We start from the raw sequence: 21706 nt of genomic DNA on the forward strand, positions 1-21706 counted from the left end.
AACTCAGCCAATAAGCGATGCTCGATGAGTGAGTAAGAGGCGGAGAGAAATACAAACTCAGTCAATCACCACCTAAGGCATTAAGCCCTCACAATCCCGCTCCGGGCTGTCTTCGTTATTGCCTGAAATGTCGAAGTGACATCTGTAACTATTCTTAAGGGTATTTGTAGGTTTATTAATCCGATGACTATTGAAGCAAATATAAAATGTGTCGAGGTGATGTACGACCCTTCACGTGATCGAATATCTTAGATTTACTGTTTCAAATGTAACAGGCGGGATCAAGGGACACCCCTGTCACTATGTAAGGAGGACCCGCAACCAGGAAGTGATCGGAGGATGCAGGAGGATTGTGGGAAGGTAAGAAAATCTCTGTTATCAAGTAGAAAACAATAATGTGTAATAATAAGAGAAGTACAGAAGTATATATACAGGAGAAGTAGTACTGTGCACTGTATATATACAGGAGAAGTAGTACTGTGCACTGTATATATATACAGGAGAAGTAGTACTGTGCACTGTGTATATACAGGAGAAGTAGTACTGTGCACTGTGTATATACAGGAGAAGTAGTACTGTGCACTGTATATATACAGGAGAAGTAGTACTGTGCACTGTATATATACAGGAGAAGTAGTACTGTGCACTGTATATATACAGGAGAAGTAGTACTGTGCACTGTATATATACAGGAGAAGTAGTACTGTGCACTGTATATATACAGGAGAAGTAGTACTGTGCACTGTATATATATACAGGAGAAGTAGTACTGTGCACTGTATATATATATATACAGGAGAAGTAGTACTGTGCACTGTATATATATATACAGGAGAAGTAGTACTGTGCACTGTGTATATATACAGGAGAAGTAGTACTGTGCACTGTATATATACAGGAGAAGTAGTACTGTGCACTGTGTATATATACAGGAGAAGTAGTACTGTGCACTGTATATATACAGGAGAAGTAGTACTGTGCACTGTATATATATACAGGAGAAGTAGTACTGTGCACTGTGTATATATACAGGAGAAGTAGTACTGTGCACTGTGTATATATACAGGAGAAGTAGTACTGTGCACTGTATATATACAGGAGAAGTAGTACTGTGCACTGTATATATACAGGAGAAGTAGTACTGTGCACTGTATATATACAGGAGAAGTAGTACTGTGCACTGTATATATATACAGGAGAAGTAGTACTGTGCACTGTATATATATACAGGAGAAGTAGTACTGTGCACTGTGTATATATATATACAGGAGAAGTAGTACTGTGCAGTGTATATATATATACAGGAGAAGTAGTACTGTGCACTGTGTATATATACAGGAGAAGTAGTACTGTGCATATATACAGGAGAAGTAGTACTGTGCACTGTATATATATACAGGAGAAGTAGTACTGTGCACTGTGTATATATACAGGAGAAGTAGTACTGTGCACTGTGTATATATACAGGAGAAGTAGTACTGTGCACTGTGTATATATACAGGAGAAGTAGTACTGTGCACTGTGTATATATACAGGAGAAGTAGTACTGTGCACTGTGTATATATACAGGAGAAGTAGTACTGTGCACTGTGTATATATACAGGAGAAGTAGTACTGTGCACTGTATATATACAGGAGAAGTAGTACTGTGCACTGTATATATATACAGGAGAAGTAGTACTGTGCACTGTATATATATACAGGAGAAGTAGTACTGTGCACTGTATATATATACAGGAGAAGTAGTACTGTGCACTGTATATATATACAGGAGAAGTAGTACTGTGCACTGTATATATATACAGGAGAAGTAGTACTGTGCACTGTATATATATACAGGAGAAGTAGTACTGTGCACTGTATATATATATATATATACAGGAGAAGTAGTACTGTGCACTGTATATATATACAGGAGAAGTAGTACTGTGCACTGTATATATATATATACAGGAGAAGTAGTACTGTGCACTGTATATATACAGGAGAAGTAGTACTGTGCACTGTATATATATACAGGAGAAGTAGTACTGTGCACTGTATATATATATATATATACAGGAGAAGTAGTACTGTGCACTGTATATATACAGGAGAAGTAGTACTGTGCACTGTCCATATATATACAGGAGAAGTAGTACTGTGCACTGTATATATGCAGGAGAAGTAGTACTGTGCACTGTATATATGCAGGAGAAGTAGTACTGTGCACTGTATATATGCAGGAGAAGTAGTACTGTGCACTGTATATATATATATACAGGAGAAGTAGTACTGTGCACTGTCCATATATATACAGGAGAAGTAGTACTGTGCACTGTCCATATATATACAGGAGAAGTAGTACTGTGCACTGTCCATATATATACAGGAGAAGTAGTACTGTGCACTGTCCATATATATACAGGAGAAGTAGTACTGTGCACTGTATATATACAGGAGAAGTAGTACTGTGCACTGTATATATATACAGGAGAAGTAGTACTGTGCACTGTATATATACAGGAGAAGTAGTACTGTGCGCTGCCCATATATACAGGAGAAGTAGTACTGTGCACTGTATATATATATATATATATATATACAGGAGAAGTAGTACTGTGCACTGTATATATACAGGAGAAGTAGTACTGTGCACTGTATATATACAGGAGAAGCAGTACTGTGCGCTGCCCATATATACAGGAGAAGTTGTACTGTGCACTGCCCATATATACAGGAGAAGTTGTACTGTGCACTGCCCATATATACAGGAGAAGTAGTACTGGGCACTGTATATATACAGGAGAAGTAGTACTGGGCACTGCCCATATATACAGGAGAGGTAGTACTGTGCACTGCCCATATATACAGGAGAGGTAGTACTGTGCACTGCCCATATATACAGGAGAGGTAGTACTGTGCACTGCCCATATATACAGGAGAGGTAGTACTGTGCACTGCCCATATATACAGGAGAGGTAGTACTGTGCACTGCCCATATATACAGGAGAGGTAGTACTGTGCACTGCCCATATATACAGGAGAGGTAGTACTGTGCACTGCCCATATATACAGGAGAGGTAGTACTGTGCACTGCCCATATATACAGGAGAGGTAGTACTGTGCACTGCCCATATATACAGGAGAGGTAGTACTGTGCACTGCCCATATATACAGGAGAGGTAGTACTGTGCACTGCCCATATATACAGGAGAGGTAGTACTGTGCACTGCCCATATATACAGGAGAGGTAGTACTGTGCACTGCCCATATATACAGGAGAGGTAGTACTGTGCACTGCCCATATATACAGGAGAGGTAGTACTGTGCACTGCCCATATATACAGGAGAGGTAGTACTGTGCACTGCCCATATATACAGGAGAGGTAGTACTGTGCACTGCCCATATATACAGGAGAGGTAGTACTGTGCACTGCCCATATATACAGGAGAGGTAGTACTGTGCACTGCCCATATATACAGGAGAGGTAGTACTGTGCACTGCCCATATATACAGGAGAGGTAGTACTGTGCACTGCCCATATATACAGGAGAGGTAGTACTGTGCACTGCCCATATATACAGGAGAGGTAGTACTGTGCACTGCCCATATATACAGGAGAGGTAGTACTGTGCACTGCCCATATATACAGGAGAGGTAGTACTGTGCACTGCCCATATATACAGGAGAGGTAGTACTGTGCACTGCCCATATATACAGGAGAGGTAGTACTGTGCACTGCCCATATATACAGGAGAGGTAGTACTGTGCACTGCCCATATATACAGGAGAGGTAGTACTGTGCACTGCCCATATATACAGGAGAGGTAGTACTGTGCACTGCCCATATATACAGGAGAAGTAGTACTGTGCACTGCCCATATATACAGGAGAAGTAGTACTGTGCACTGCCCATATATACAGGAGAAGTAGTACTGTGCACTGCCCATATATACAGGAGAAGTAGTACTGTGCACTGCCCATATATACAGGAGAAGTAGTACTGTGCACTGCCCATATATACAGGAGAAGTAGTACTGTGCACTGCCCATATATACAGGAGAAGTAGTACTGTGCACTGCCCATATATACAGGAGAAGTAGTACTGTGCACTGCCCATATATACAGGAGAAGTAGTACTGTGCACTGCCCATATATACAGGAGAAGTAGTACTGTGCACTGCCCATATATACAGGAGAAGTAGTACTGTGCACTGCCCATATATACAGGAGAAGTAGTACTGTGCACTGCCCATATATACAGGAGAAGTAGTACTGTGCACTGCCCATATATACAGGAGAAGTAGTACTGTGCACTGCCCATATATACAGGAGAAGTAGTACTGTGCACTGCCCATATATACAGGAGAAGTAGTACTGTGCACTGCCCATATATACAGGAGAAGTAGTACTGTGCACTGCCCATATATACAGGAGAAGTAGTACTGTGCACTGCCCATATATACAGGAGAAGTAGTACTGTGCACTGCCCATATATACAGGAGAAGTAGTACTGTGCACTGCCCATATATACAGGAGAAGTAGTACTGTGCACTGCCCATATATACAGGAGAAGTAGTACTGTGCACTGCCCATATATACAGGAGAAGTAGTACTGTGCACTGCCCATATATACAGGAGAAGTAGTACTGTGCACTGCCCATATATACAGGAGAAGTAGTACTGTGCACTGCCCATATATACAGGAGAAGTAGTACTGTGCACTGCCCATATATACAGGAGAAGTAGTACTGTGCACTGCCCATATATACAGGAGAAGTAGTACTGTGCACTGCCCATATATACAGGAGAAGTAGTACTGTGCACTGCCCATATATACAGGAGAAGTAGTACTGTGCACTGCCCATATATACAGGAGAAGTAGTACTGTGCACTGCCCATATATACAGGAGAAGTAGTACTGTGCACTGCCCATATATACAGGAGAAGTAGTACTGTGCACTGCCCATATATACAGGAGAAGTAGTACTGTGCACTGCCCATATATACAGGAGAGGTAGTACTGTGCACTGCCCATATATACAGGAGAGGTAGTACTGTGCACTGCCCATATATACAGGAGAAGTAGTACTGTGCACTGCCCATATATACAGGAGAAGTAGTACTGTGCACTGCCCATATATACAGGAGAGGTAGTACTGTGCACTGCCCATATATACAGGAGAGGTAGTACTGTGCACTGCCCATATATACAGGAGAGGTAGTACTGTGCACTGCCCATATATACAGGAGAGGTAGTACTGTGCACTGCCCATATATACAGGAGAGGTAGTACTGTGCACTGCCCATATATACAGGAGAGGTAGTACTGTGCACTGCCCATATATACAGGAGAGGTAGTACTGTGCACTGCCCATATATACAGGAGAGGTAGTACTGTGCACTGCCCATATATACAGGAGAGGTAGTACTGTGCACTGCCCATATATACAGGAGAGGTAGTACTGTGCACTGCCCATATATACAGGAGAGGTAGTACTGTGCACTGCCCATATATACAGGAGAGGTAGTACTGTGCACTGCCCATATATACAGGAGAGGTAGTACTGTGCACTGCCCATATATACAGGAGAGGTAGTACTGTGCACTGCCCATATATACAGGAGAGGTAGTACTGTGCACTGCCCATATATACAGGAGAGGTAGTACTGTGCACTGCCCATATATACAGGAGAGGTAGTACTGTGCACTGCCCATATATACAGGAGAGGTAGTACTGTGCACTGCCCATATATACAGGAGAGGTAGTACTGTGCACTGCCCATATATACAGGAGAGGTAGTACTGTGCACTGCCCATATATACAGGAGAGGTAGTACTGTGCACTGCCCATATATACAGGAGAGGTAGTACTGTGCACTGCCCATATATACAGGAGAGGTAGTACTGTGCACTGCCCATATATACAGGAGAGGTAGTACTGTGCACTGCCCATATATACAGGAGAGGTAGTACTGTGCACTGCCCATATATACAGGAGAGGTAGTACTGTGCACTGCCCATATATACAGGAGAGGTAGTACTGTGCACTGCCCATATATACAGGAGAGGTAGTACTGTGCACTGCCCATATATACAGGAGAGGTAGTACTGTGCACTGCCCATATATACAGGAGAGGTAGTACTGTGCACTGCCCATATATACAGGAGAGGTAGTACTGTGCACTGCCCATATATACAGGAGAGGTAGTACTGTGCACTGCCCATATATACAGGAGAGGTAGTACTGTGCACTGCCCATATATACAGGAGAGGTAGTACTGTGCACTGCCCATATATACAGGAGAGGTAGTACTGTGCACTGCCCATATATACAGGAGAGGTAGTACTGTGCACTGCCCATATATACAGGAGAGGTAGTACTGTGCACTGCCCATATATACAGGAGAGGTAGTACTGTGCACTGCCCATATATACAGGAGAGGTAGTACTGTGCACTGCCCATATATACAGGAGAGGTAGTACTGTGCACTGCCCATATATACAGGAGAGGTAGTACTGTGCACTGCCCATATATACAGGAGAGGTAGTACTGTGCACTGCCCATATATACAGGAGAGGTAGTACTGTGCACTGCCCATATATACAGGAGAGGTAGTACTGTGCACTGCCCATATATACAGGAGAGGTAGTACTGTGCACTGCCCATATATACAGGAGAGGTAGTACTGTGCACTGCCCATATATACAGGAGAGGTAGTACTGTGCACTGCCCATATATACAGGAGAGGTAGTACTGTGCACTGCCCATATATACAGGAGAGGTAGTACTGTGCACTGCCCATATATACAGGAGAGGTAGTACTGTGCACTGCCCATATATACAGGAGAGGTAGTACTGTGCACTGCCCATATATACAGGAGAGGTAGTACTGTGCACTGCCCATATATACAGGAGAGGTAGTACTGTGCACTGCCCATATATACAGGAGAGGTAGTACTGTGCACTGCCCATATATACAGGAGAGGTAGTACTGTGCACTGCCCATATATACAGGAGAGGTAGTACTGTGCACTGCCCATATATACAGGAGAGGTAGTACTGTGCACTGCCCATATATACAGGAGAGGTAGTACTGTGCACTGCCCATATATACAGGAGAGGTAGTACTGTGCACTGCCCATATATACAGGAGAGGTAGTACTGTGCACTGCCCATATATACAGGAGAGGTAGTACTGTGCACTGCCCATATATACAGGAGAGGTAGTACTGTGCACTGCCCATATATACAGGAGAGGTAGTACTGTGCACTGCCCATATATACAGGAGAGGTAGTACTGTGCACTGCCCATATATACAGGAGAGGTAGTACTGTGCACTGCCCATATATACAGGAGAGGTAGTACTGTGCACTGCCCATATATACAGGAGAGGTAGTACTGTGCACTGCCCATATATACAGGAGAGGTAGTACTGTGCACTGCCCATATATACAGGAGAGGTAGTACTGTGCACTGCCCATATATACAGGAGAGGTAGTACTGTGCACTGCCCATATATACAGGAGAGGTAGTACTGTGCACTGCCCATATATACAGGAGAGGTAGTACTGTGCACTGCCCATATATACAGGAGAGGTAGTACTGTGCACTGCCCATATATACAGGAGAGGTAGTACTGTGCACTGCCCATATATACAGGAGAGGTAGTACTGTGCACTGCCCATATATACAGGAGAGGTAGTACTGTGCACTGCCCATATATACAGGAGAGGTAGTACTGTGCACTGCCCATATATACAGGAGAGGTAGTACTGTGCACTGCCCATATATACAGGAGAGGTAGTACTGTGCACTGCCCATATATACAGGAGAGGTAGTACTGTGCACTGCCCATATATACAGGAGAGGTAGTACTGTGCACTGCCCATATATACAGGAGAGGTAGTACTGTGCACTGCCCATATATACAGGAGAGGTAGTACTGTGCACTGCCCATATATACAGGAGAGGTAGTACTGTGCACTGCCCATATATACAGGAGAGGTAGTACTGTGCACTGCCCATATATACAGGAGAGGTAGTACTGTGCACTGCCCATATATACAGGAGAGGTAGTACTGTGCACTGCCCATATATACAGGAGAGGTAGTACTGTGCACTGCCCATATATACAGGAGAGGTAGTACTGTGCACTGCCCATATATACAGGAGAGGTAGTACTGTGCACTGCCCATATATACAGGAGAGGTAGTACTGTGCACTGCCCATATATACAGGAGAGGTAGTACTGTGCACTGCCCATATATACAGGAGAGGTAGTACTGTGCACTGCCCATATATACAGGAGAGGTAGTACTGTGCACTGCCCATATATACAGGAGAGGTAGTACTGTGCACTGCCCATATATACAGGAGAGGTAGTACTGTGCACTGCCCATATATACAGGAGAGGTAGTACTGTGCACTGCCCATATATACAGGAGAGGTAGTACTGTGCACTGCCCATATATACAGGAGAGGTAGTACTGTGCACTGCCCATATATACAGGAGAGGTAGTACTGTGCACTGCCCATATATACAGGAGAGGTAGTACTGTGCACTGCCCATATATACAGGAGAGGTAGTACTGTGCACTGCCCATATATACAGGAGAGGTAGTACTGTGCACTGCCCATATATACAGGAGAAGTAGTACTGTGCACTGCCCATATATACAGGAGAAGTAGTACTGTGCACTGTATATATATATATATATACAGGAGAAGTAGTACTGTGCACTGTATATATATATATATATACAGGAGAAGTAGTACTGTGCACTGTATATATATATATATACAGGAGAAGTAGTACTGTGCACTGCATATATATATATATACAGGAGAAGTAGTACTGTGCACTGCATATATATATATATATATACAGGAGAAGTAGTACTGTGCACTGCCCATATATATATATACAGGAGAAGTAGTACTGTGCACTGCCCATATATATATATACAGGAGAAGTAGTACTGTGCACTGCCCATATATATATATACAGGAGAAGTAGTACTGTGCACTGCCCATATATATATATACAGGAGAAGTAGTACTGTGCACTGCCCATATATATATATACAGGAGAAGTAGTACTGTGCACTGCCCATATATATATATACAGGAGAAGTAGTACTGTGCACTGCCCATATATATATATACAGGAGAAGTAGTACTGTGCACTGCCCATATATATATATACAGGAGAAGTAGTACTGTGCACTGCCCATATATATATATACAGGAGAAGTAGTACTGTGCACTGCCCATATATATATATACAGGAGAAGTAGTACTGTGCACTGCCCGTATATACAGGAGAAGTAGTACTGTGCACTGCCCGTATATACAGGAGAAGTAGTACTGTGCACTGTCCGTATATACAGGAGAAGTAGTACTGTGCACTGCCCGTATATACAGGAGAAGTAGTACTGTGCACTGTCCGTATATACAGGAGAAGTAGTACTCTGCACTGCCCGTATATACAGGAGAAGTAGTACTGTGCACTGCCCGTATATACAGGAGAAGTAGTACTCTGCACTGCCCATATATACAGGAGAAGTAGTACTGTGCACTGCCCATATATACAGGAGAAGTAGTACTCTGCACTGCCCATATATACAGGAGAAGTAGTACTGTGCACTGTATATATATATACAGGAGAAGTAGTACTGTGCACTGCCCATATATACAGGAGAAGTAGTACTGTGCACTGTCCATATATATATACAGGAGAAGTAGTACTGTGCACTGTCCATATACACAGGAGAAGTAGGACTGTGCCCTCTCCATATACGCAGGAGAAGTAGGACTGTGCACTGTTCAGTGTGACTCCGCCCCTCTCTCTTTGCAGGATGGTTGTGGAGGTGGAAGGATTTTTCGGCGTTTACCTCCTTTACTGCACCAATCCCAAGTATAAAGGTCGGATCTACATCGGTTTCACTGTAAACCCAGAGCGGAGGATCCAGCAGCACAATGGAGGGAAACAGAAAGGCGGAGCCTGGAAGACAAGTGGGAGGGGCCCCTGGTAAGGACCTGCCCCTGAGGTGGTGATAATATGAGCAGGCCCTCTCATATATGCACTGTCCGCTCCTGACACAAGGGGCGCTGTATTTAAAGGTACAGGATTCAAAGTCTCACTTTGTGTCTTGTACAGGGACATGGTGCTGATCGTCCACGGATTCCCCAGTGATATCGCAGCGCTGCGGGTAAGAGCACCGGAGAGACTGCTGCTCTGGGGGGGATTGGAGGATGAGAATGATGAGCGCTGCTCTGGGGGGGATTGGAGGATGAGAATGATGAGCGCTGCTCTGGGGGGGATTGGAGGATGAGAATGATGAGCGCTGCTCTGGGGGGGATTGGAGGATGAGAATGATGAGCGCTGCTCTGGGGGGGATTGGAGGATGAGAATGATGAGCGCTGCTCTGGGGGGGATTGGAGGATGAGAATGACGAGCGCTGCTCTGGGGGGGATTGGAGGATGAGAATGATGAGCGCGATGAGCGCAGCTCTGGGGGGGGATTGGAGGATGAGAATGATGAGCGCTGCTCTGGGGGGGATTGGAGGATGAGAATGACGAGCGCTGCTCTGGGGGGATTGGAGGATGAGAATGATGAGCGCAGCTCTGGGGGGGAATGGAGGATGAGAATGATGAGCGCAGCTCTGGGGGGGAATGGAGGATGAGAATGATGAGCGCAGCTCTGGGGGGGGATGGAGGATGAGAATGACGAGCGCAGCTCTAGGGGAGGGGGGATGGAGGATGAGAATGACGAGCGCAGCTCTGGATGTGACTGGAGGATGAGAATGACGAGCGCAGCTCTGGATGTGACTGGAGGATGAGAATGACGAGCGCAGCTCTGGATGTGACTGGAGGATGAGAATGACGAGCGCAGCTCTGGATGTGACTGGAGGATGAGAATGACGAGCGCAGCTCTGGATGTGACTGGAGGATGAGAATGACGAGCGCAGCTCTGGATGTGACTGGAGGATGAGAATGACGAGCGCAGCTCTGGATGTGACTGTTCTCTCTCCGCAGTTTGAGTGGGCCTGGCAGCACCCGCACGTCTCCCGCCGCCTCACCCATGTCCCACGGAAGACAAAGAAACAGTCGAGCTTTGACTTCCACCTCCTGGTCCTGTACCACATGCTGCGGGTGGCGCCGTGGAGCCGCCTGCCCCTGACCCTGCGCTGGCTCAGACAGGAGTATCAGCAGCAGCTGCCGCCCCTCCTCCAGCCCCCGCTGCACATGCCCCTCGCCTACGGGCAGGTCCGTGCCAAGCCCATCGCTAAGACCCCGGGGGAGGGGGGCCCCCCGCTGCAGAGCATCGCACTGCCATGCCGGGTCTGCTACGAAACCCTCCAGGTAAGTGCTGTTACAGGACTACAACTCCCATCAGGCGCAGAGCCCCTCAGGTAACAGCCTCTTGTTCCCGCAGAGTAAGGAGGACGCCCTGCGCTGCTTCCACCCCGGCTGCACCCTGATCGCCCACATCTTGTGTCTCGCCAAACTCTTCCTCCGGAATGAGCCGGATCATCTGATCCCTGTGGAGGGTCCGTGCCCCAGGTCAGCCCCGCCCCCCGCCCCCCCAGTCATCCCTGCTGATACACTGCAACAAATCCTCAGCTGTCAGAAGTCACCAGGAGCCACTGCTGTGCTCTGAACAGTACTGGCCCCACAGCCAATCCCCTCTGAGTAAACTTTAGCGTGTTGCATAATACGGCAGTACAGGGGCGGGGCTTTAGATTAGTTCTATGCACAGAGCACAGCAGTGTGAGGACATGCCCCAGCACATTCTGAGAATCTACAGTCCTGGAATATAAATCCAAATATCACAGTCCTGCTGCTACTAATAACATACACAAAGGCCTGATTACACATCTCCCCAGGATAATACATAACACTGGCTGCAGAGAGCACAGAGCACAGCAGTGTGAGGTCTGATTACACATCTCTCCAGGGACAGTATATAACACTGGCTGCAGAGAGCACAGAGCACAGCAGTGTGAGGTCTGATTACACATCTCTCCAGGGACAATACATAACACTGGCTGCAGAGAGCACAGAGCACAGCAGTGTGAGGTCTGATTACACATCTCTCCAGGCACAATACATAACACTGGCTGCAGGGAGCACAGAGCACAGCAGTGTGAGGTCTGATTACACATCTCCCCAGGATAATACATAACACTGGCTGCAGAGAGCACAGAGCACAGCAGTGTGAGGTCTGATTACACATCTCTCCAGGGACAATACCTAACACTGGCTGCAGAGAGCACAGAGCACAGCAGTGTGAGGTCTGATTACACATCTCTCCAGGGACAATACCTAACACTGGCTGCAGAGAGCACAGAGCACAGCAGTGTGAGGTCTGATTACACATCTCTCCAGGGACTATATATTACACTGGCTGCAGAGAGCACAGAGCACAGCAGTGTGAGGTCTGATTACACATCTCCCCAGGGACAATACATAACACTGGCTGCAGAGAGCACAGAGCACAGCAGTGTGAGGTCTGATTACACATCTCTCCAGGGACAATACATAACACTGGCTGCAGAGAGCACAGAGCACAGCAGTGTGAGGTCTGATTACACATCTCTCCAGGCACAATACATAACACTGGCTGCAGAGAGCGCAGAGCACAGCAGTGTGAGGTCTGATTACACATCTCTCCAGGGACAATACATAACACTGGCTGCAGGGAGCGCAGAGCACAGCAGTGTGAGGTCTGATTACACATCTCTCCAGGGACAATACATAACACTGGCTGCAGAGAGCACAGAGCACAGCAGTGTGAGGTCTGATTACACATCTCTCCAGGGACAATACATAACACTGGCTGCAGGGAGCACAGAGCACAGCAGTGTGAGGTCTGATTACACATCTCTCCAGGGACAATACATAACACTGGATGCAGAGAGCACAGAACACAGCAGTGTGAGGTCTGATTACACATCTCTCCAGGGACAGTACATAACACTGGCTGCAGAGAGCACAGAACACAGCAGTGTGAGGTCTGATTACACATCTCTCCAGGGAGAGTACATAACACTGGCTGCACAGAACACAGAGCACAGCAGTGTGAGGTCTGATTACACATCTCTCCAGGGACAATACATAACACTGGCTGCAGAGAGCACAGAGCACAGCAGTGTGAGGTCTGATTACACATCTCTCCAGGGACAGTACATAACACTGGCTGCAGAGAGCACAGAGCACAGCAGTGTGAGGTCTGATTACACATCTCTCCAGGGACAATACATAACACTGGCTGCACAGAGCACAGCAGTGTGAGGTCTGATTACACATTTCTCCAGGGACAATGCATAACACTGGCTGCAGAGAGCACAGAGCACAGCAGTGTGAGGTCTGATTACACATCTCTCCAGGGACAGTACATAACACTGGCTGCAGAGAGCACAGAGCACAGCAGTGTGAGGTCTGATTACACATCTCTCCAGGGACAATACATAACACTGGCTGCAGAGAGCACAGAGCACAGCAGTGTGAGGTCTGATTACACATCTCTCCAGGGACAATACATAACACTGGCTGTAGAGAGCACAGAGCACAGCAGTGTGAGGTATGATTACACATCTCTCCGGGGACAGTACATAACACTGGCTGCAGAGAGCACAGAGCACAGCAGTGTGAGGTCTGATTACACATCTCTCCAGGGACAGTACATAACACTGGCTGCAGAGAGCACAGAGCACAGCAGTGTGAGGTCTGATTACACATCTCTCCAGGACAGTGCATAACACTAGCAGCACAGAGCACAGCAGTGTGAGGTCTGATTACACATCTCTCCGGGGACAGTACATAACACTGGCTGCAGAGAGCACAGAGCACAGCAGTGTGAGGTCTGATTACACATCTCTCCAGGGACAATACATAACACTGGCTGCACAGAGCACAGCAGTGTGAGGTCTGATTACACATCTCTCCAGGGACAGTACATAACACTGGCTGCAGAGAGCACAGAGCACAGCAGTGTGAGGTCTGATTACACATCTCTCCAGGACAGTGCATAACACTAGCAGCAGTCTTTATGGCCCCACCTGCTGATTGGTTTCCTCCTACCCTTGTCTTGAAACAATGTAACAAATTCTCTAAGCTGAGGAGCAGATGTCTTGCTGACAGGTTCCCTTGCCTCCCGGTCTCCTGTGTGACCCGTCTCCCTCTTGTTTTGCAGCTGTGGTCACTCGGTGCTGTGGGGGGATCTGATCCGGTATAAGAAGGGCTGTTACGGGGATCTGGAGGAGCAGGCGCAGGTGGAGTAGGCGCAGTATATTCGCTGCTGATTGGTGGATCGCTGAGGCCGCACATAACTTCTCCTTGTTCTCCGCAGACGCACTGGGTGGACGAGCTGCACGGGTGACAGCACAGAGGATTTCAGCACATTATTTATTGCTGGGAGTTGTAGTACATCCGCAGGGGGTATCCTGTACAGATGACTAGGACAGGACAGGAGCAGCAGAGGACGGGCCTGACCTCTGCAGCTCCACAATAATCACTGACTTTTATATAAACCAATCATGAAGGTGCATGTAATAAACTGAGTGATATCTGATCAGAGGTAAGTGGTGGCTCCCTGCAGAACTTACCTTACTAGAACAACACAGATTACAGCTGTACACTGTGCGCACCCCCCTAGTGGCTGCCCCTGACCACAGCCGCCATGTTATTGTAGTGTGTACACAGGGAGCTCCCCCTGGTGGCTGCCCCTGACCACAGCCGTCATGTTATTGTAGTGTGTACACAGGGAGCTCCCCCTGGTGGCTGCCCCTGACCACAGCCGCCATGTTATTGTAGTGTGTATACAGGGAGCTCCCCCTGGTGGCTGCCCCTGACCACAGCCGTCATGTTATTGTAGTGTGTATACAGGGAGCTCCCCCTAGTGGCTGCCCCTGACCACAGCCGCCATGTTATTGTAGTGTGTACACAGGGAGCTCCCCCTGGTGGCTGCCCCTGACCACAGCCGTCATGTTATTGTAGTGTGTACACAGGGAGCTCCCCCTGGTGGCTGCCCCTGACCACAGCCGCCATGTTATTGTAGTGTGTATACAGGGAGCTCCCCCTGGTGGCTGCCCCTGACCACAGCCGTCATGTTATTGTAGTGTGTATACAGGGAGCTCCCCCTAGTGGCTGCCCCTGACCACAGCCGCCATGTTATTGTAGTGTGTATACAGGGAGCTCCCCCTGGTGGCTGCCCCTGACCACAGCCGTCATGTTATTGTAGTGTGTATACAGGGAGCTCCCCCTAGTGGCTGCCCCTGACCACAGCCGTCATGTTATTGTAGTGTGTATACAGGGAGCTCCCCCTGGTGGCTGCCCCTGACCACAGCCGTCATGTTATTGTACTGCGTATACAGGGAGCTCCCCCTGGTGGCTGCCCCTGACCACAGCCGTCATGTTATTGTAGTGTGTACACAGGGAGCTCCCCCTGGTGGCTGCCCCTGACCACAGCCGCCATGTTATTGTAGTGTGTATACAGGGAGCTCCCCCTGGTGGCTGCCCCTGACCACAGCCGCCATGTTATTGTAGTGTGTACACAGGGAGCTCCCCCTGGTGGCTGCCCCTGACCACAGCCGTCATGTTATTGTAGTGTGTACACAGGGAGCTCCCCCTGGTGGCTGCCCCTGACCACAGCCGCCATGTTATTGTAGTGTGTATACAGGGAGCTCCCCCTGGTGGCTGCCCCTGACCACAGCCGCCATGTTATTGTAGTGTGTATACAGGGAGCTCCCCCTAGTGGCTGCCCCTGACCACAGCCGTCATGTTATTGTAGTGTGTATACAGGGAGCTCCCCCTGGTGGCTGCCCCTGACCACAGCCGTCATGTTATTGTAGTGTGTATACAGGGAGCTCCCCCTGGTGGCTGCCCCTGACCACAGCCGTCATGTTATTGTAGTGTGTATACAGTGAGCTCCCCCTAGTGGCTGCCCCTGACCACAGCCGCCATGTTATTGTAGTGTGTATACAGGGAGCTCCCCCTGGTGGCTGCCCCTGACCACAGCCGCCATGTTATTGTAGTGTGTATACAGGGAGCTCCCCCTAGTGGCTTCCCCTGACCACAGCCGTCATGTTATTGTAGTGTGTATACAGGGAGCTCCCCCTGGTGGCTGCCCCTGACCACAGCCGCCATGTTATTGTAGTGTGTATACAGTGAGCTCCCCCTAGTGGCTGCCCCTGACCACAGCCGCCATGTTATTGTACTGCGTATACAGGGAGCTCCCCCTGGTGGCTGCCCCTGACCACAGCCGCCATGTTATTGTAGTGCGTATACAGGGAGCTCCCCCTAGTGGCTGCCCCTGACCACAGCCGCCATGTTATTGTAGTGTGTATACAGGGAGCTCCCCCTGGTGGCTGCCCCTGACCACAGCTGCCATGTTATTGTAGTGTGTATACAGGGAGCTCCCCCTGGTGGCTGCCCCTGACCACAGCCGGCATGTTATTGTACTGCGTATACAGGGAGCTCCCCCTCGTGGCTGCCCCTGACCACAAAAAAAAGTCCTAGTCACTATAGCCACCAGAGCAGCTTCCTTTTCTTGCGATCGGTCAGGCGCTCATGACCTGCTTCCATCATTATCTTGGGAGCGGCGATATGATCACGTGATCTCTATATTTGCGTCTTCTTCAAGTTGTTGGGCGAGTGTGAATCATTATTCCCGTTATCTCGGTGACAGAAGTTCGATCGCCTGTTTTATTTATGTGGTCACCGCTACTACTAGATAAATATGTCATAGAACACCTAAAAAAAATTTGGGATAGAACTATAACCCTGCTCCCAGGAGGCAGATTGGGCTGCGGGTATAAAAATGGAATTATTTCATCAATAAGCGCCAAGTACAAAAGGTGAAGGTGTATATATATATATATATATATATATATATATATATATAAAATCATACAAATAAAGTGCTACTGATACGGGCAATTACTGAATAGTCAATAGATTTGATGCGGGTATACACCGACAATAGGAAAACTTAAAGTTCCACCTAGTAACGTGCTAATGCCTTCTGAGACCCCCACAAAGAGGTCTCCATTCAGAGAGAAATCATATACCCAGCCAATCGCGGGTGCCCGGATGTGTGTATTTCTCCAAATGGGCGGGAGAAGAGATGGACCGCACGTACTGTAGAGGAAGGGTCTAGAAAGACCCTATTATGCCTGATCACGGAGCAACCGCCCTATAGGCTGCCGCCCCGGCTGGAACCTCTCCCCGCTGACCCTAGATGTAGGGAAAAGGTGAGGTCAGTGAGTGTTGTGGAGGTCCTAGTCACGTCCCCACAAGGTTATAGAGGTGCAAGAAAGTATGAAAGGTGTATAGGATGATTAGGTACTAATCCCCAAGTCATATATACAGTCATGGTCTGGAGTTCCCTACATGCCATGTTACAAGCATAAATCAGGGCTCATCAGGGGAAATTATATCGACCCTTGTGTTCATATATTTCAGGGTTCAGTTATTGGGTGCCAGCAGACAATCCTTTATAAATGATGCTGGGCAATGCACCTTGTGATCCCGAACATGGGTTACATTGGATGGCAATCAGTATGGGGCCGTTCGTTGGATAAGGTGCCAAATGCTGGTTGCCCGTAGTGCAGTACATATGAGAGGCTCCACTGTAACTCTCAGCGGGCACCCCACATCGGCACCGCAACCACAGTACTGCACTACTTTTGGTTGTATATCAGCATGGACATGTTATTGTACTGTGTATACAGGGAGATGTCCCTGACCACAGCCGCCATGTTATTGTGTATACGAGGAGCTCCCCCTAGTGGCTATAACTGACCACATCCATCACGTTATTGCAGTATGTATAGAGAGCTCCCCCTTGTGGATGCCTTTGACCACAGCAGCCATGTTATTGCAGGGTGTATATAGGGAGCTCACCTGACACTTCAACATCCAGTGTCAGAACACCCCAGTGTCAGCCCCTTGAGGAAAAAAAACGCAAACTACTTTTGCTTATAGACTTAAACATTTCATTTAATGACCTAAAATGACAGTATCTCCCCCCCCACCCACCCCCTCCTGAGGTCTGCGCCTTCTCTCCAGCTTTTGTTGACATCCTCATTTCTTCTTGGGCTCCTTGCAGGCCACCACGTATCTCTGGGCTACGTTGAGGGGAGGCGAGTAGCCATCAGCATAGGACGTGTCTTCAAACAGCACCGAGTAATCATCCTGGGGCTGGAGGGGAAGACATGGAGATTAGTGTCCCGCCCTGTGCAGACAGACTATACCCCACAAGCTCATCAGGGAGGGGGTCTACTCCTGACCGGACATGTACTCACCCGCTGAGGGGGGGTGTGGATCAGGGCACGGTAGAAGCAGGTGGTCTGGGGGTACAGCGCCAGCACCAGTTGGTCTTTCTGGAACAGCGCCTCGGGGTCCGTCTCTGGGTTGGCTTTCCACTGGGGCAGCGGGATGATCCGCCTGCGACTCAGGGTGTGACGCCTGGAGAAGAGCAAGAGCAGTCAATGGCTGGCCGGACCTCAGAGCAGAACTCGTCATGCAGCAGCAGAAGGCCGGGAGTCACATCAAGAGCTGCAATAACAATTCTAATCCTGTAAACTTCAGCGTCTACACATCCTATAGATCAATGGGAGGGCAACAAACCATTGTCCAGGATTGTGACTGCAGCTCTGGCTGTGACTGGAGTACAAGGGGTTACTACATTACTGTGCAGGTCATGTGATACTTACTCCTTTCCCTCCTCATCGATGTCATCCACCTCGTACCTAGGGAAAGTGATAGGGTTAGCTGTGCTCATACAGAAGCCCCCCCAGTACCCCGGGCAGGATCCTACTTGTTGGCAGCATGGCTGTAACTGACCACCTCGGCCAGAATCCACTGCTCATCTCCATCCACGCCCTTCACTCGCGCCGCCACCTTGTCTCCAGGTTTGGCCACGTAATCGCTGGATGCAGGGATAGCTCCACACAGAGGAGGCGGCCTAGAGGGGACAACAAACATGTCAGCAGGAGTCCTCAGGGGGCACATACTACCCGGTCTCTGAGCTCACACTCACTTCTCCCCAGGTTTCCCAATCCACAGCGGTAGAGTCATGGCCGACTGCTGGAGGAGAGTCATCAGCACTCCGCGCCTCATGGTCTTCCTGGGGGGCTCAGAGTCGTGGTACAGGCCAGCGATCTTGGCAGCTGCAGAAAAAGACGTGTGATGTTTTACCCCTTGCAGGTTATACAGCCTCGCAGCTTGAGCAGTAACTAGAGCAAAAGTAAATCTACTTTATTTTACTCACCGATGCGTCTTTCCTCCAGTAAGGATTTGATCTCAGCAATTTTATCTAAAGATCTGCGCAGAATACTGGAGGGGAAGAGAGAGGAGTCAGTGGTGGGATAAGTGGGGGCCACACAACCCCCCCCCATCCCCATCAGCTCTATAAAGGCCCAGTGTTCTATAGCATCCTATCTGGTCCGTAGGCTCTCCCATCCGTGGCAGCACCAGAGGATCACACGATCTTCTGAACCTCATATAGAAAGCAAATAGACTGGCCAAGGGGACAGTAACTAAAGTGTTAAATAGTTGGAGAAACCAAGAGGCTCTGCTGCCGCTAATTCTCACTAAACCCCTTTAAGTGATTGGATTCCCTTTGCTGAGGTCATAGGGTCTCCCCAACGCTTGGGATGTGGGGTCCAGGACACAGACGCCTATTCATGGCTCATCCCTTTAAGAAGTCAGTACTGGCAGATACTACAATGAGATTTAACCCCGTCACCACTTACTTGCACTCGGCTTCAGCGTCGGCCTTTGCCGTTGTGTAGAGGCCGCGCAGTTTAGTGCGATAATACGGAGAGACTGTGGAGACGGGAAAGAGGGGTCTGGTTACAAATCAGGGACAATGGCGGCTCCTCAGGTCACATGACCCTGCAGATGCACTCACTTTTGTTCTCGGTCTGCATCCTCTCGTGCGTCTTCTGGATGTTCACCAGGTTGTGTTCGCTCCGTGACCGTTCCTCCTGGAAGAAAAAGGAAGAGTAGCGAGGTCAGCCCCAGCCTGCGCCGCGTGGACGTCACCGCCCAGAGGTCAGCCCCAGCCTGCGCCGCGTGGACCCCCACCCCCCAGAGGTCAGCCCCAGCCTGCGCCGCGTGGACTGTGTGGAGTGGCAGCAGTCTCCTCACCTGCGTCTGCTTGATGAGTTGGTGCAGCTCGGTCAGGAGCTCCGAGATCTTCGTATCCGCAGACACGAGCGCCATCTGCGACTTCTGGATTGTTCTAAGGAGGAAAAAAAACAATTCTCATTATTCACGTACAGAAAGAGGCAGCGCAGGACTACAACTCCCAGCAGACACTGCCTTACTATACCAATAATCAGCATCATAAACTACACAAGTACAACTCCCAGCATTCTCATGTAGCCTACAACTCCCACCCTAGCCTCCCCAGACAGTGCACAACTACAACTCCCAGCAGATCCCGCTTCTCAGTATCTGATGCTGGAGGACTACAGCTCCCAGGAGAGCTGGGTGTCCATGATTGCAACCTCCGCTGATTCCTACAACCCCTGCAGGTAGAACACACGATATATCGCGATACACACAGCACCATGGTGGATAATGAGGCGCCTGGCACGATATGACCTCCCCTTCCCCCCTATATAACCCCTAAGGAGGCGGGGCCCCATGTCACGATAGGCGCCTGCGCAGTCCGGCGATGATATCGCGACATATTAGAGACAGAACTCACCGAACGACGGACGAGGCCTACAGCCGTGAGCGACCAGCGCGAGGAGTGGGGCGCAGGGAGATGACGTCACCGTCACCAGGGAGACCGCGGCCGGGGCATGACGGGAGTGTAGTCTGCGGGAGCTGCGTGCACTGCGCGCACTGCGCGTGCGCGGGGACTTTGCTTTGTGAAGCGCGCTCGCTCTGCCCTGACACATTGTAACAAACTTTCAGCACGGAAAAAAGATCTGCAACCAACCCTCAGCTGCGAGCATCTCTGACCTGCGGGCGTCTCACAGCTGAGGTTTTGCTTCAGTGGTATCCGATCCAGACCAATCCCATTTTGAACTCCAGACTGATACATTGTAACAAATTATGAGACAGGAGAGAGATGATTTTGTGGAGCTGTCAGCCTCAAAACGTATCGCCTGATTTCTTCACTCTTTATGACTCTATGAAACACTGCAATAAACCCTCAGCTATGAGAATCCCTGACCTGGGGGGATTGATGTATTTAAATCTCTTCGATGCCAGACTGTTACATTGTAACAAACAGAGTATAGAAGTGATGTTTAGTCTCTAGACTGATACACTGTAACAAACCCTCAGCTATGAGAATCCCTGACCTAAGGGGATTGATGTATTTAAATCTCATCGATGCCAGACTGTTACATTGTAACAAACAGAGTATAGAAGTGATGTTTAGTCTCTAGACTGATACACTGTAACAAACCCTCAGCTATGAGAATCCCTGACCTGAGGGGATTGATGTAATTGAATTTCCTCCCCGTCAGACTGTAACAAACCCTCAGCGGTGATAATCCTTGTCCTATGTCTGGCAGCCGCCTAGACCCATTAGAATCGCGACTTCTCCATTTCGCCTGCCCTGAGGGTTTGTCACAGTGTGTCGGTGCAGGGTCACGTGCGGGTCATGTGTGTTTACCTGGGACACGTTGTCCTGAGATTCCCAGTACAGGTGAGTAACAGCAGCACGAGGCCCCGCCCACAGGTAACGCAG

General features: G+C 48.7%; 2 protein-coding genes across 3 annotated transcripts; one reads left to right on the top strand and one right to left on the bottom strand.

The window, feature by feature from the left end:
• Positions 1-266: 266 nt before the first annotated feature.
• On the top strand, positions 267-14734 carry LOC140075945 (structure-specific endonuclease subunit slx1-like). Its single transcript, XM_072122394.1, has 7 exons — positions 267-360; positions 9845-10018; positions 10148-10199; positions 11026-11352; positions 11426-11553; positions 14186-14264; positions 14342-14734. Exons 2-7 carry the CDS (start codon positions 9846-9848, stop codon positions 14369-14371), a joined length of 789 nt encoding a protein of 262 aa, XP_071978495.1. The 5' UTR covers positions 267-360; position 9845; the 3' UTR covers positions 14372-14734.
• Positions 14735-18025: 3291 nt separating this feature from the next.
• On the bottom strand, positions 18026-20831 carry SGF29 (SAGA complex associated factor 29). 2 transcript variants are annotated; one of them, XM_072119567.1, is made up of 10 exons: positions 20711-20831; positions 20146-20239; positions 19907-19982; positions 19749-19821; positions 19265-19329; positions 19034-19163; positions 18812-18958; positions 18708-18743; positions 18297-18459; positions 18026-18192 (listed from the first exon to the last, which is right to left on the bottom strand). In XM_072119567.1, exons 2-10 carry the CDS (start codon positions 20218-20220, stop codon positions 18076-18078), a joined length of 882 nt encoding a protein of 293 aa, XP_071975668.1. In that variant the 5' UTR covers positions 20221-20239; positions 20711-20831; the 3' UTR covers positions 18026-18075. The 2 variants fall into 2 exon arrangements, with proteins under 2 accessions (XP_071975668.1, XP_071975666.1); XM_072119565.1 differs by lacking the exon at positions 20711-20831 and adding an exon at positions 20565-20656.
• Positions 20832-21706: the final 875 nt, after the last annotated feature.

Source organism: Engystomops pustulosus, chromosome 8 (assembly GCF_040894005.1).
Source record: "Engystomops pustulosus chromosome 8, aEngPut4.maternal, whole genome shotgun sequence".
NCBI classification, from domain to species: Eukaryota; Metazoa; Chordata; class Amphibia; order Anura; family Leptodactylidae; genus Engystomops; species Engystomops pustulosus.

Bases quoted from the DNA above. Each gene is read 5' to 3' on its own strand.
- LOC140075945 (XM_072122394.1), top strand. From the start codon at position 9,846: ATGGTTGTGGAGGTGGAAGGATTTTTCGGCGTTTACCTCCTTTACTGC. The intron at 10,200-11,025 runs GTAAGAGCACCG...CTCTCTCCGCAG, and splicing joins GTGATATCGCAGCGCTGCGG to TTTGAGTGGGCCTGGCAGCA. The intron at 11,353-11,425 runs GTAAGTGCTGTT...TTGTTCCCGCAG, and splicing joins TCTGCTACGAAACCCTCCAG to AGTAAGGAGGACGCCCTGCG.
- SGF29 (XM_072119565.1), bottom strand. The intron at 19,330-19,748 runs GTAAGTGGTGAC...CTTCCCCTCCAG, and splicing joins GACGCTGAAGCCGAGTGCAA to TATTCTGCGCAGATCTTTAG. The intron at 18,460-18,707 runs GTAAGTATCACA...GCTCTTCTCCAG, and splicing joins ATCGATGAGGAGGGAAAGGA to GCGTCACACCCTGAGTCGCA.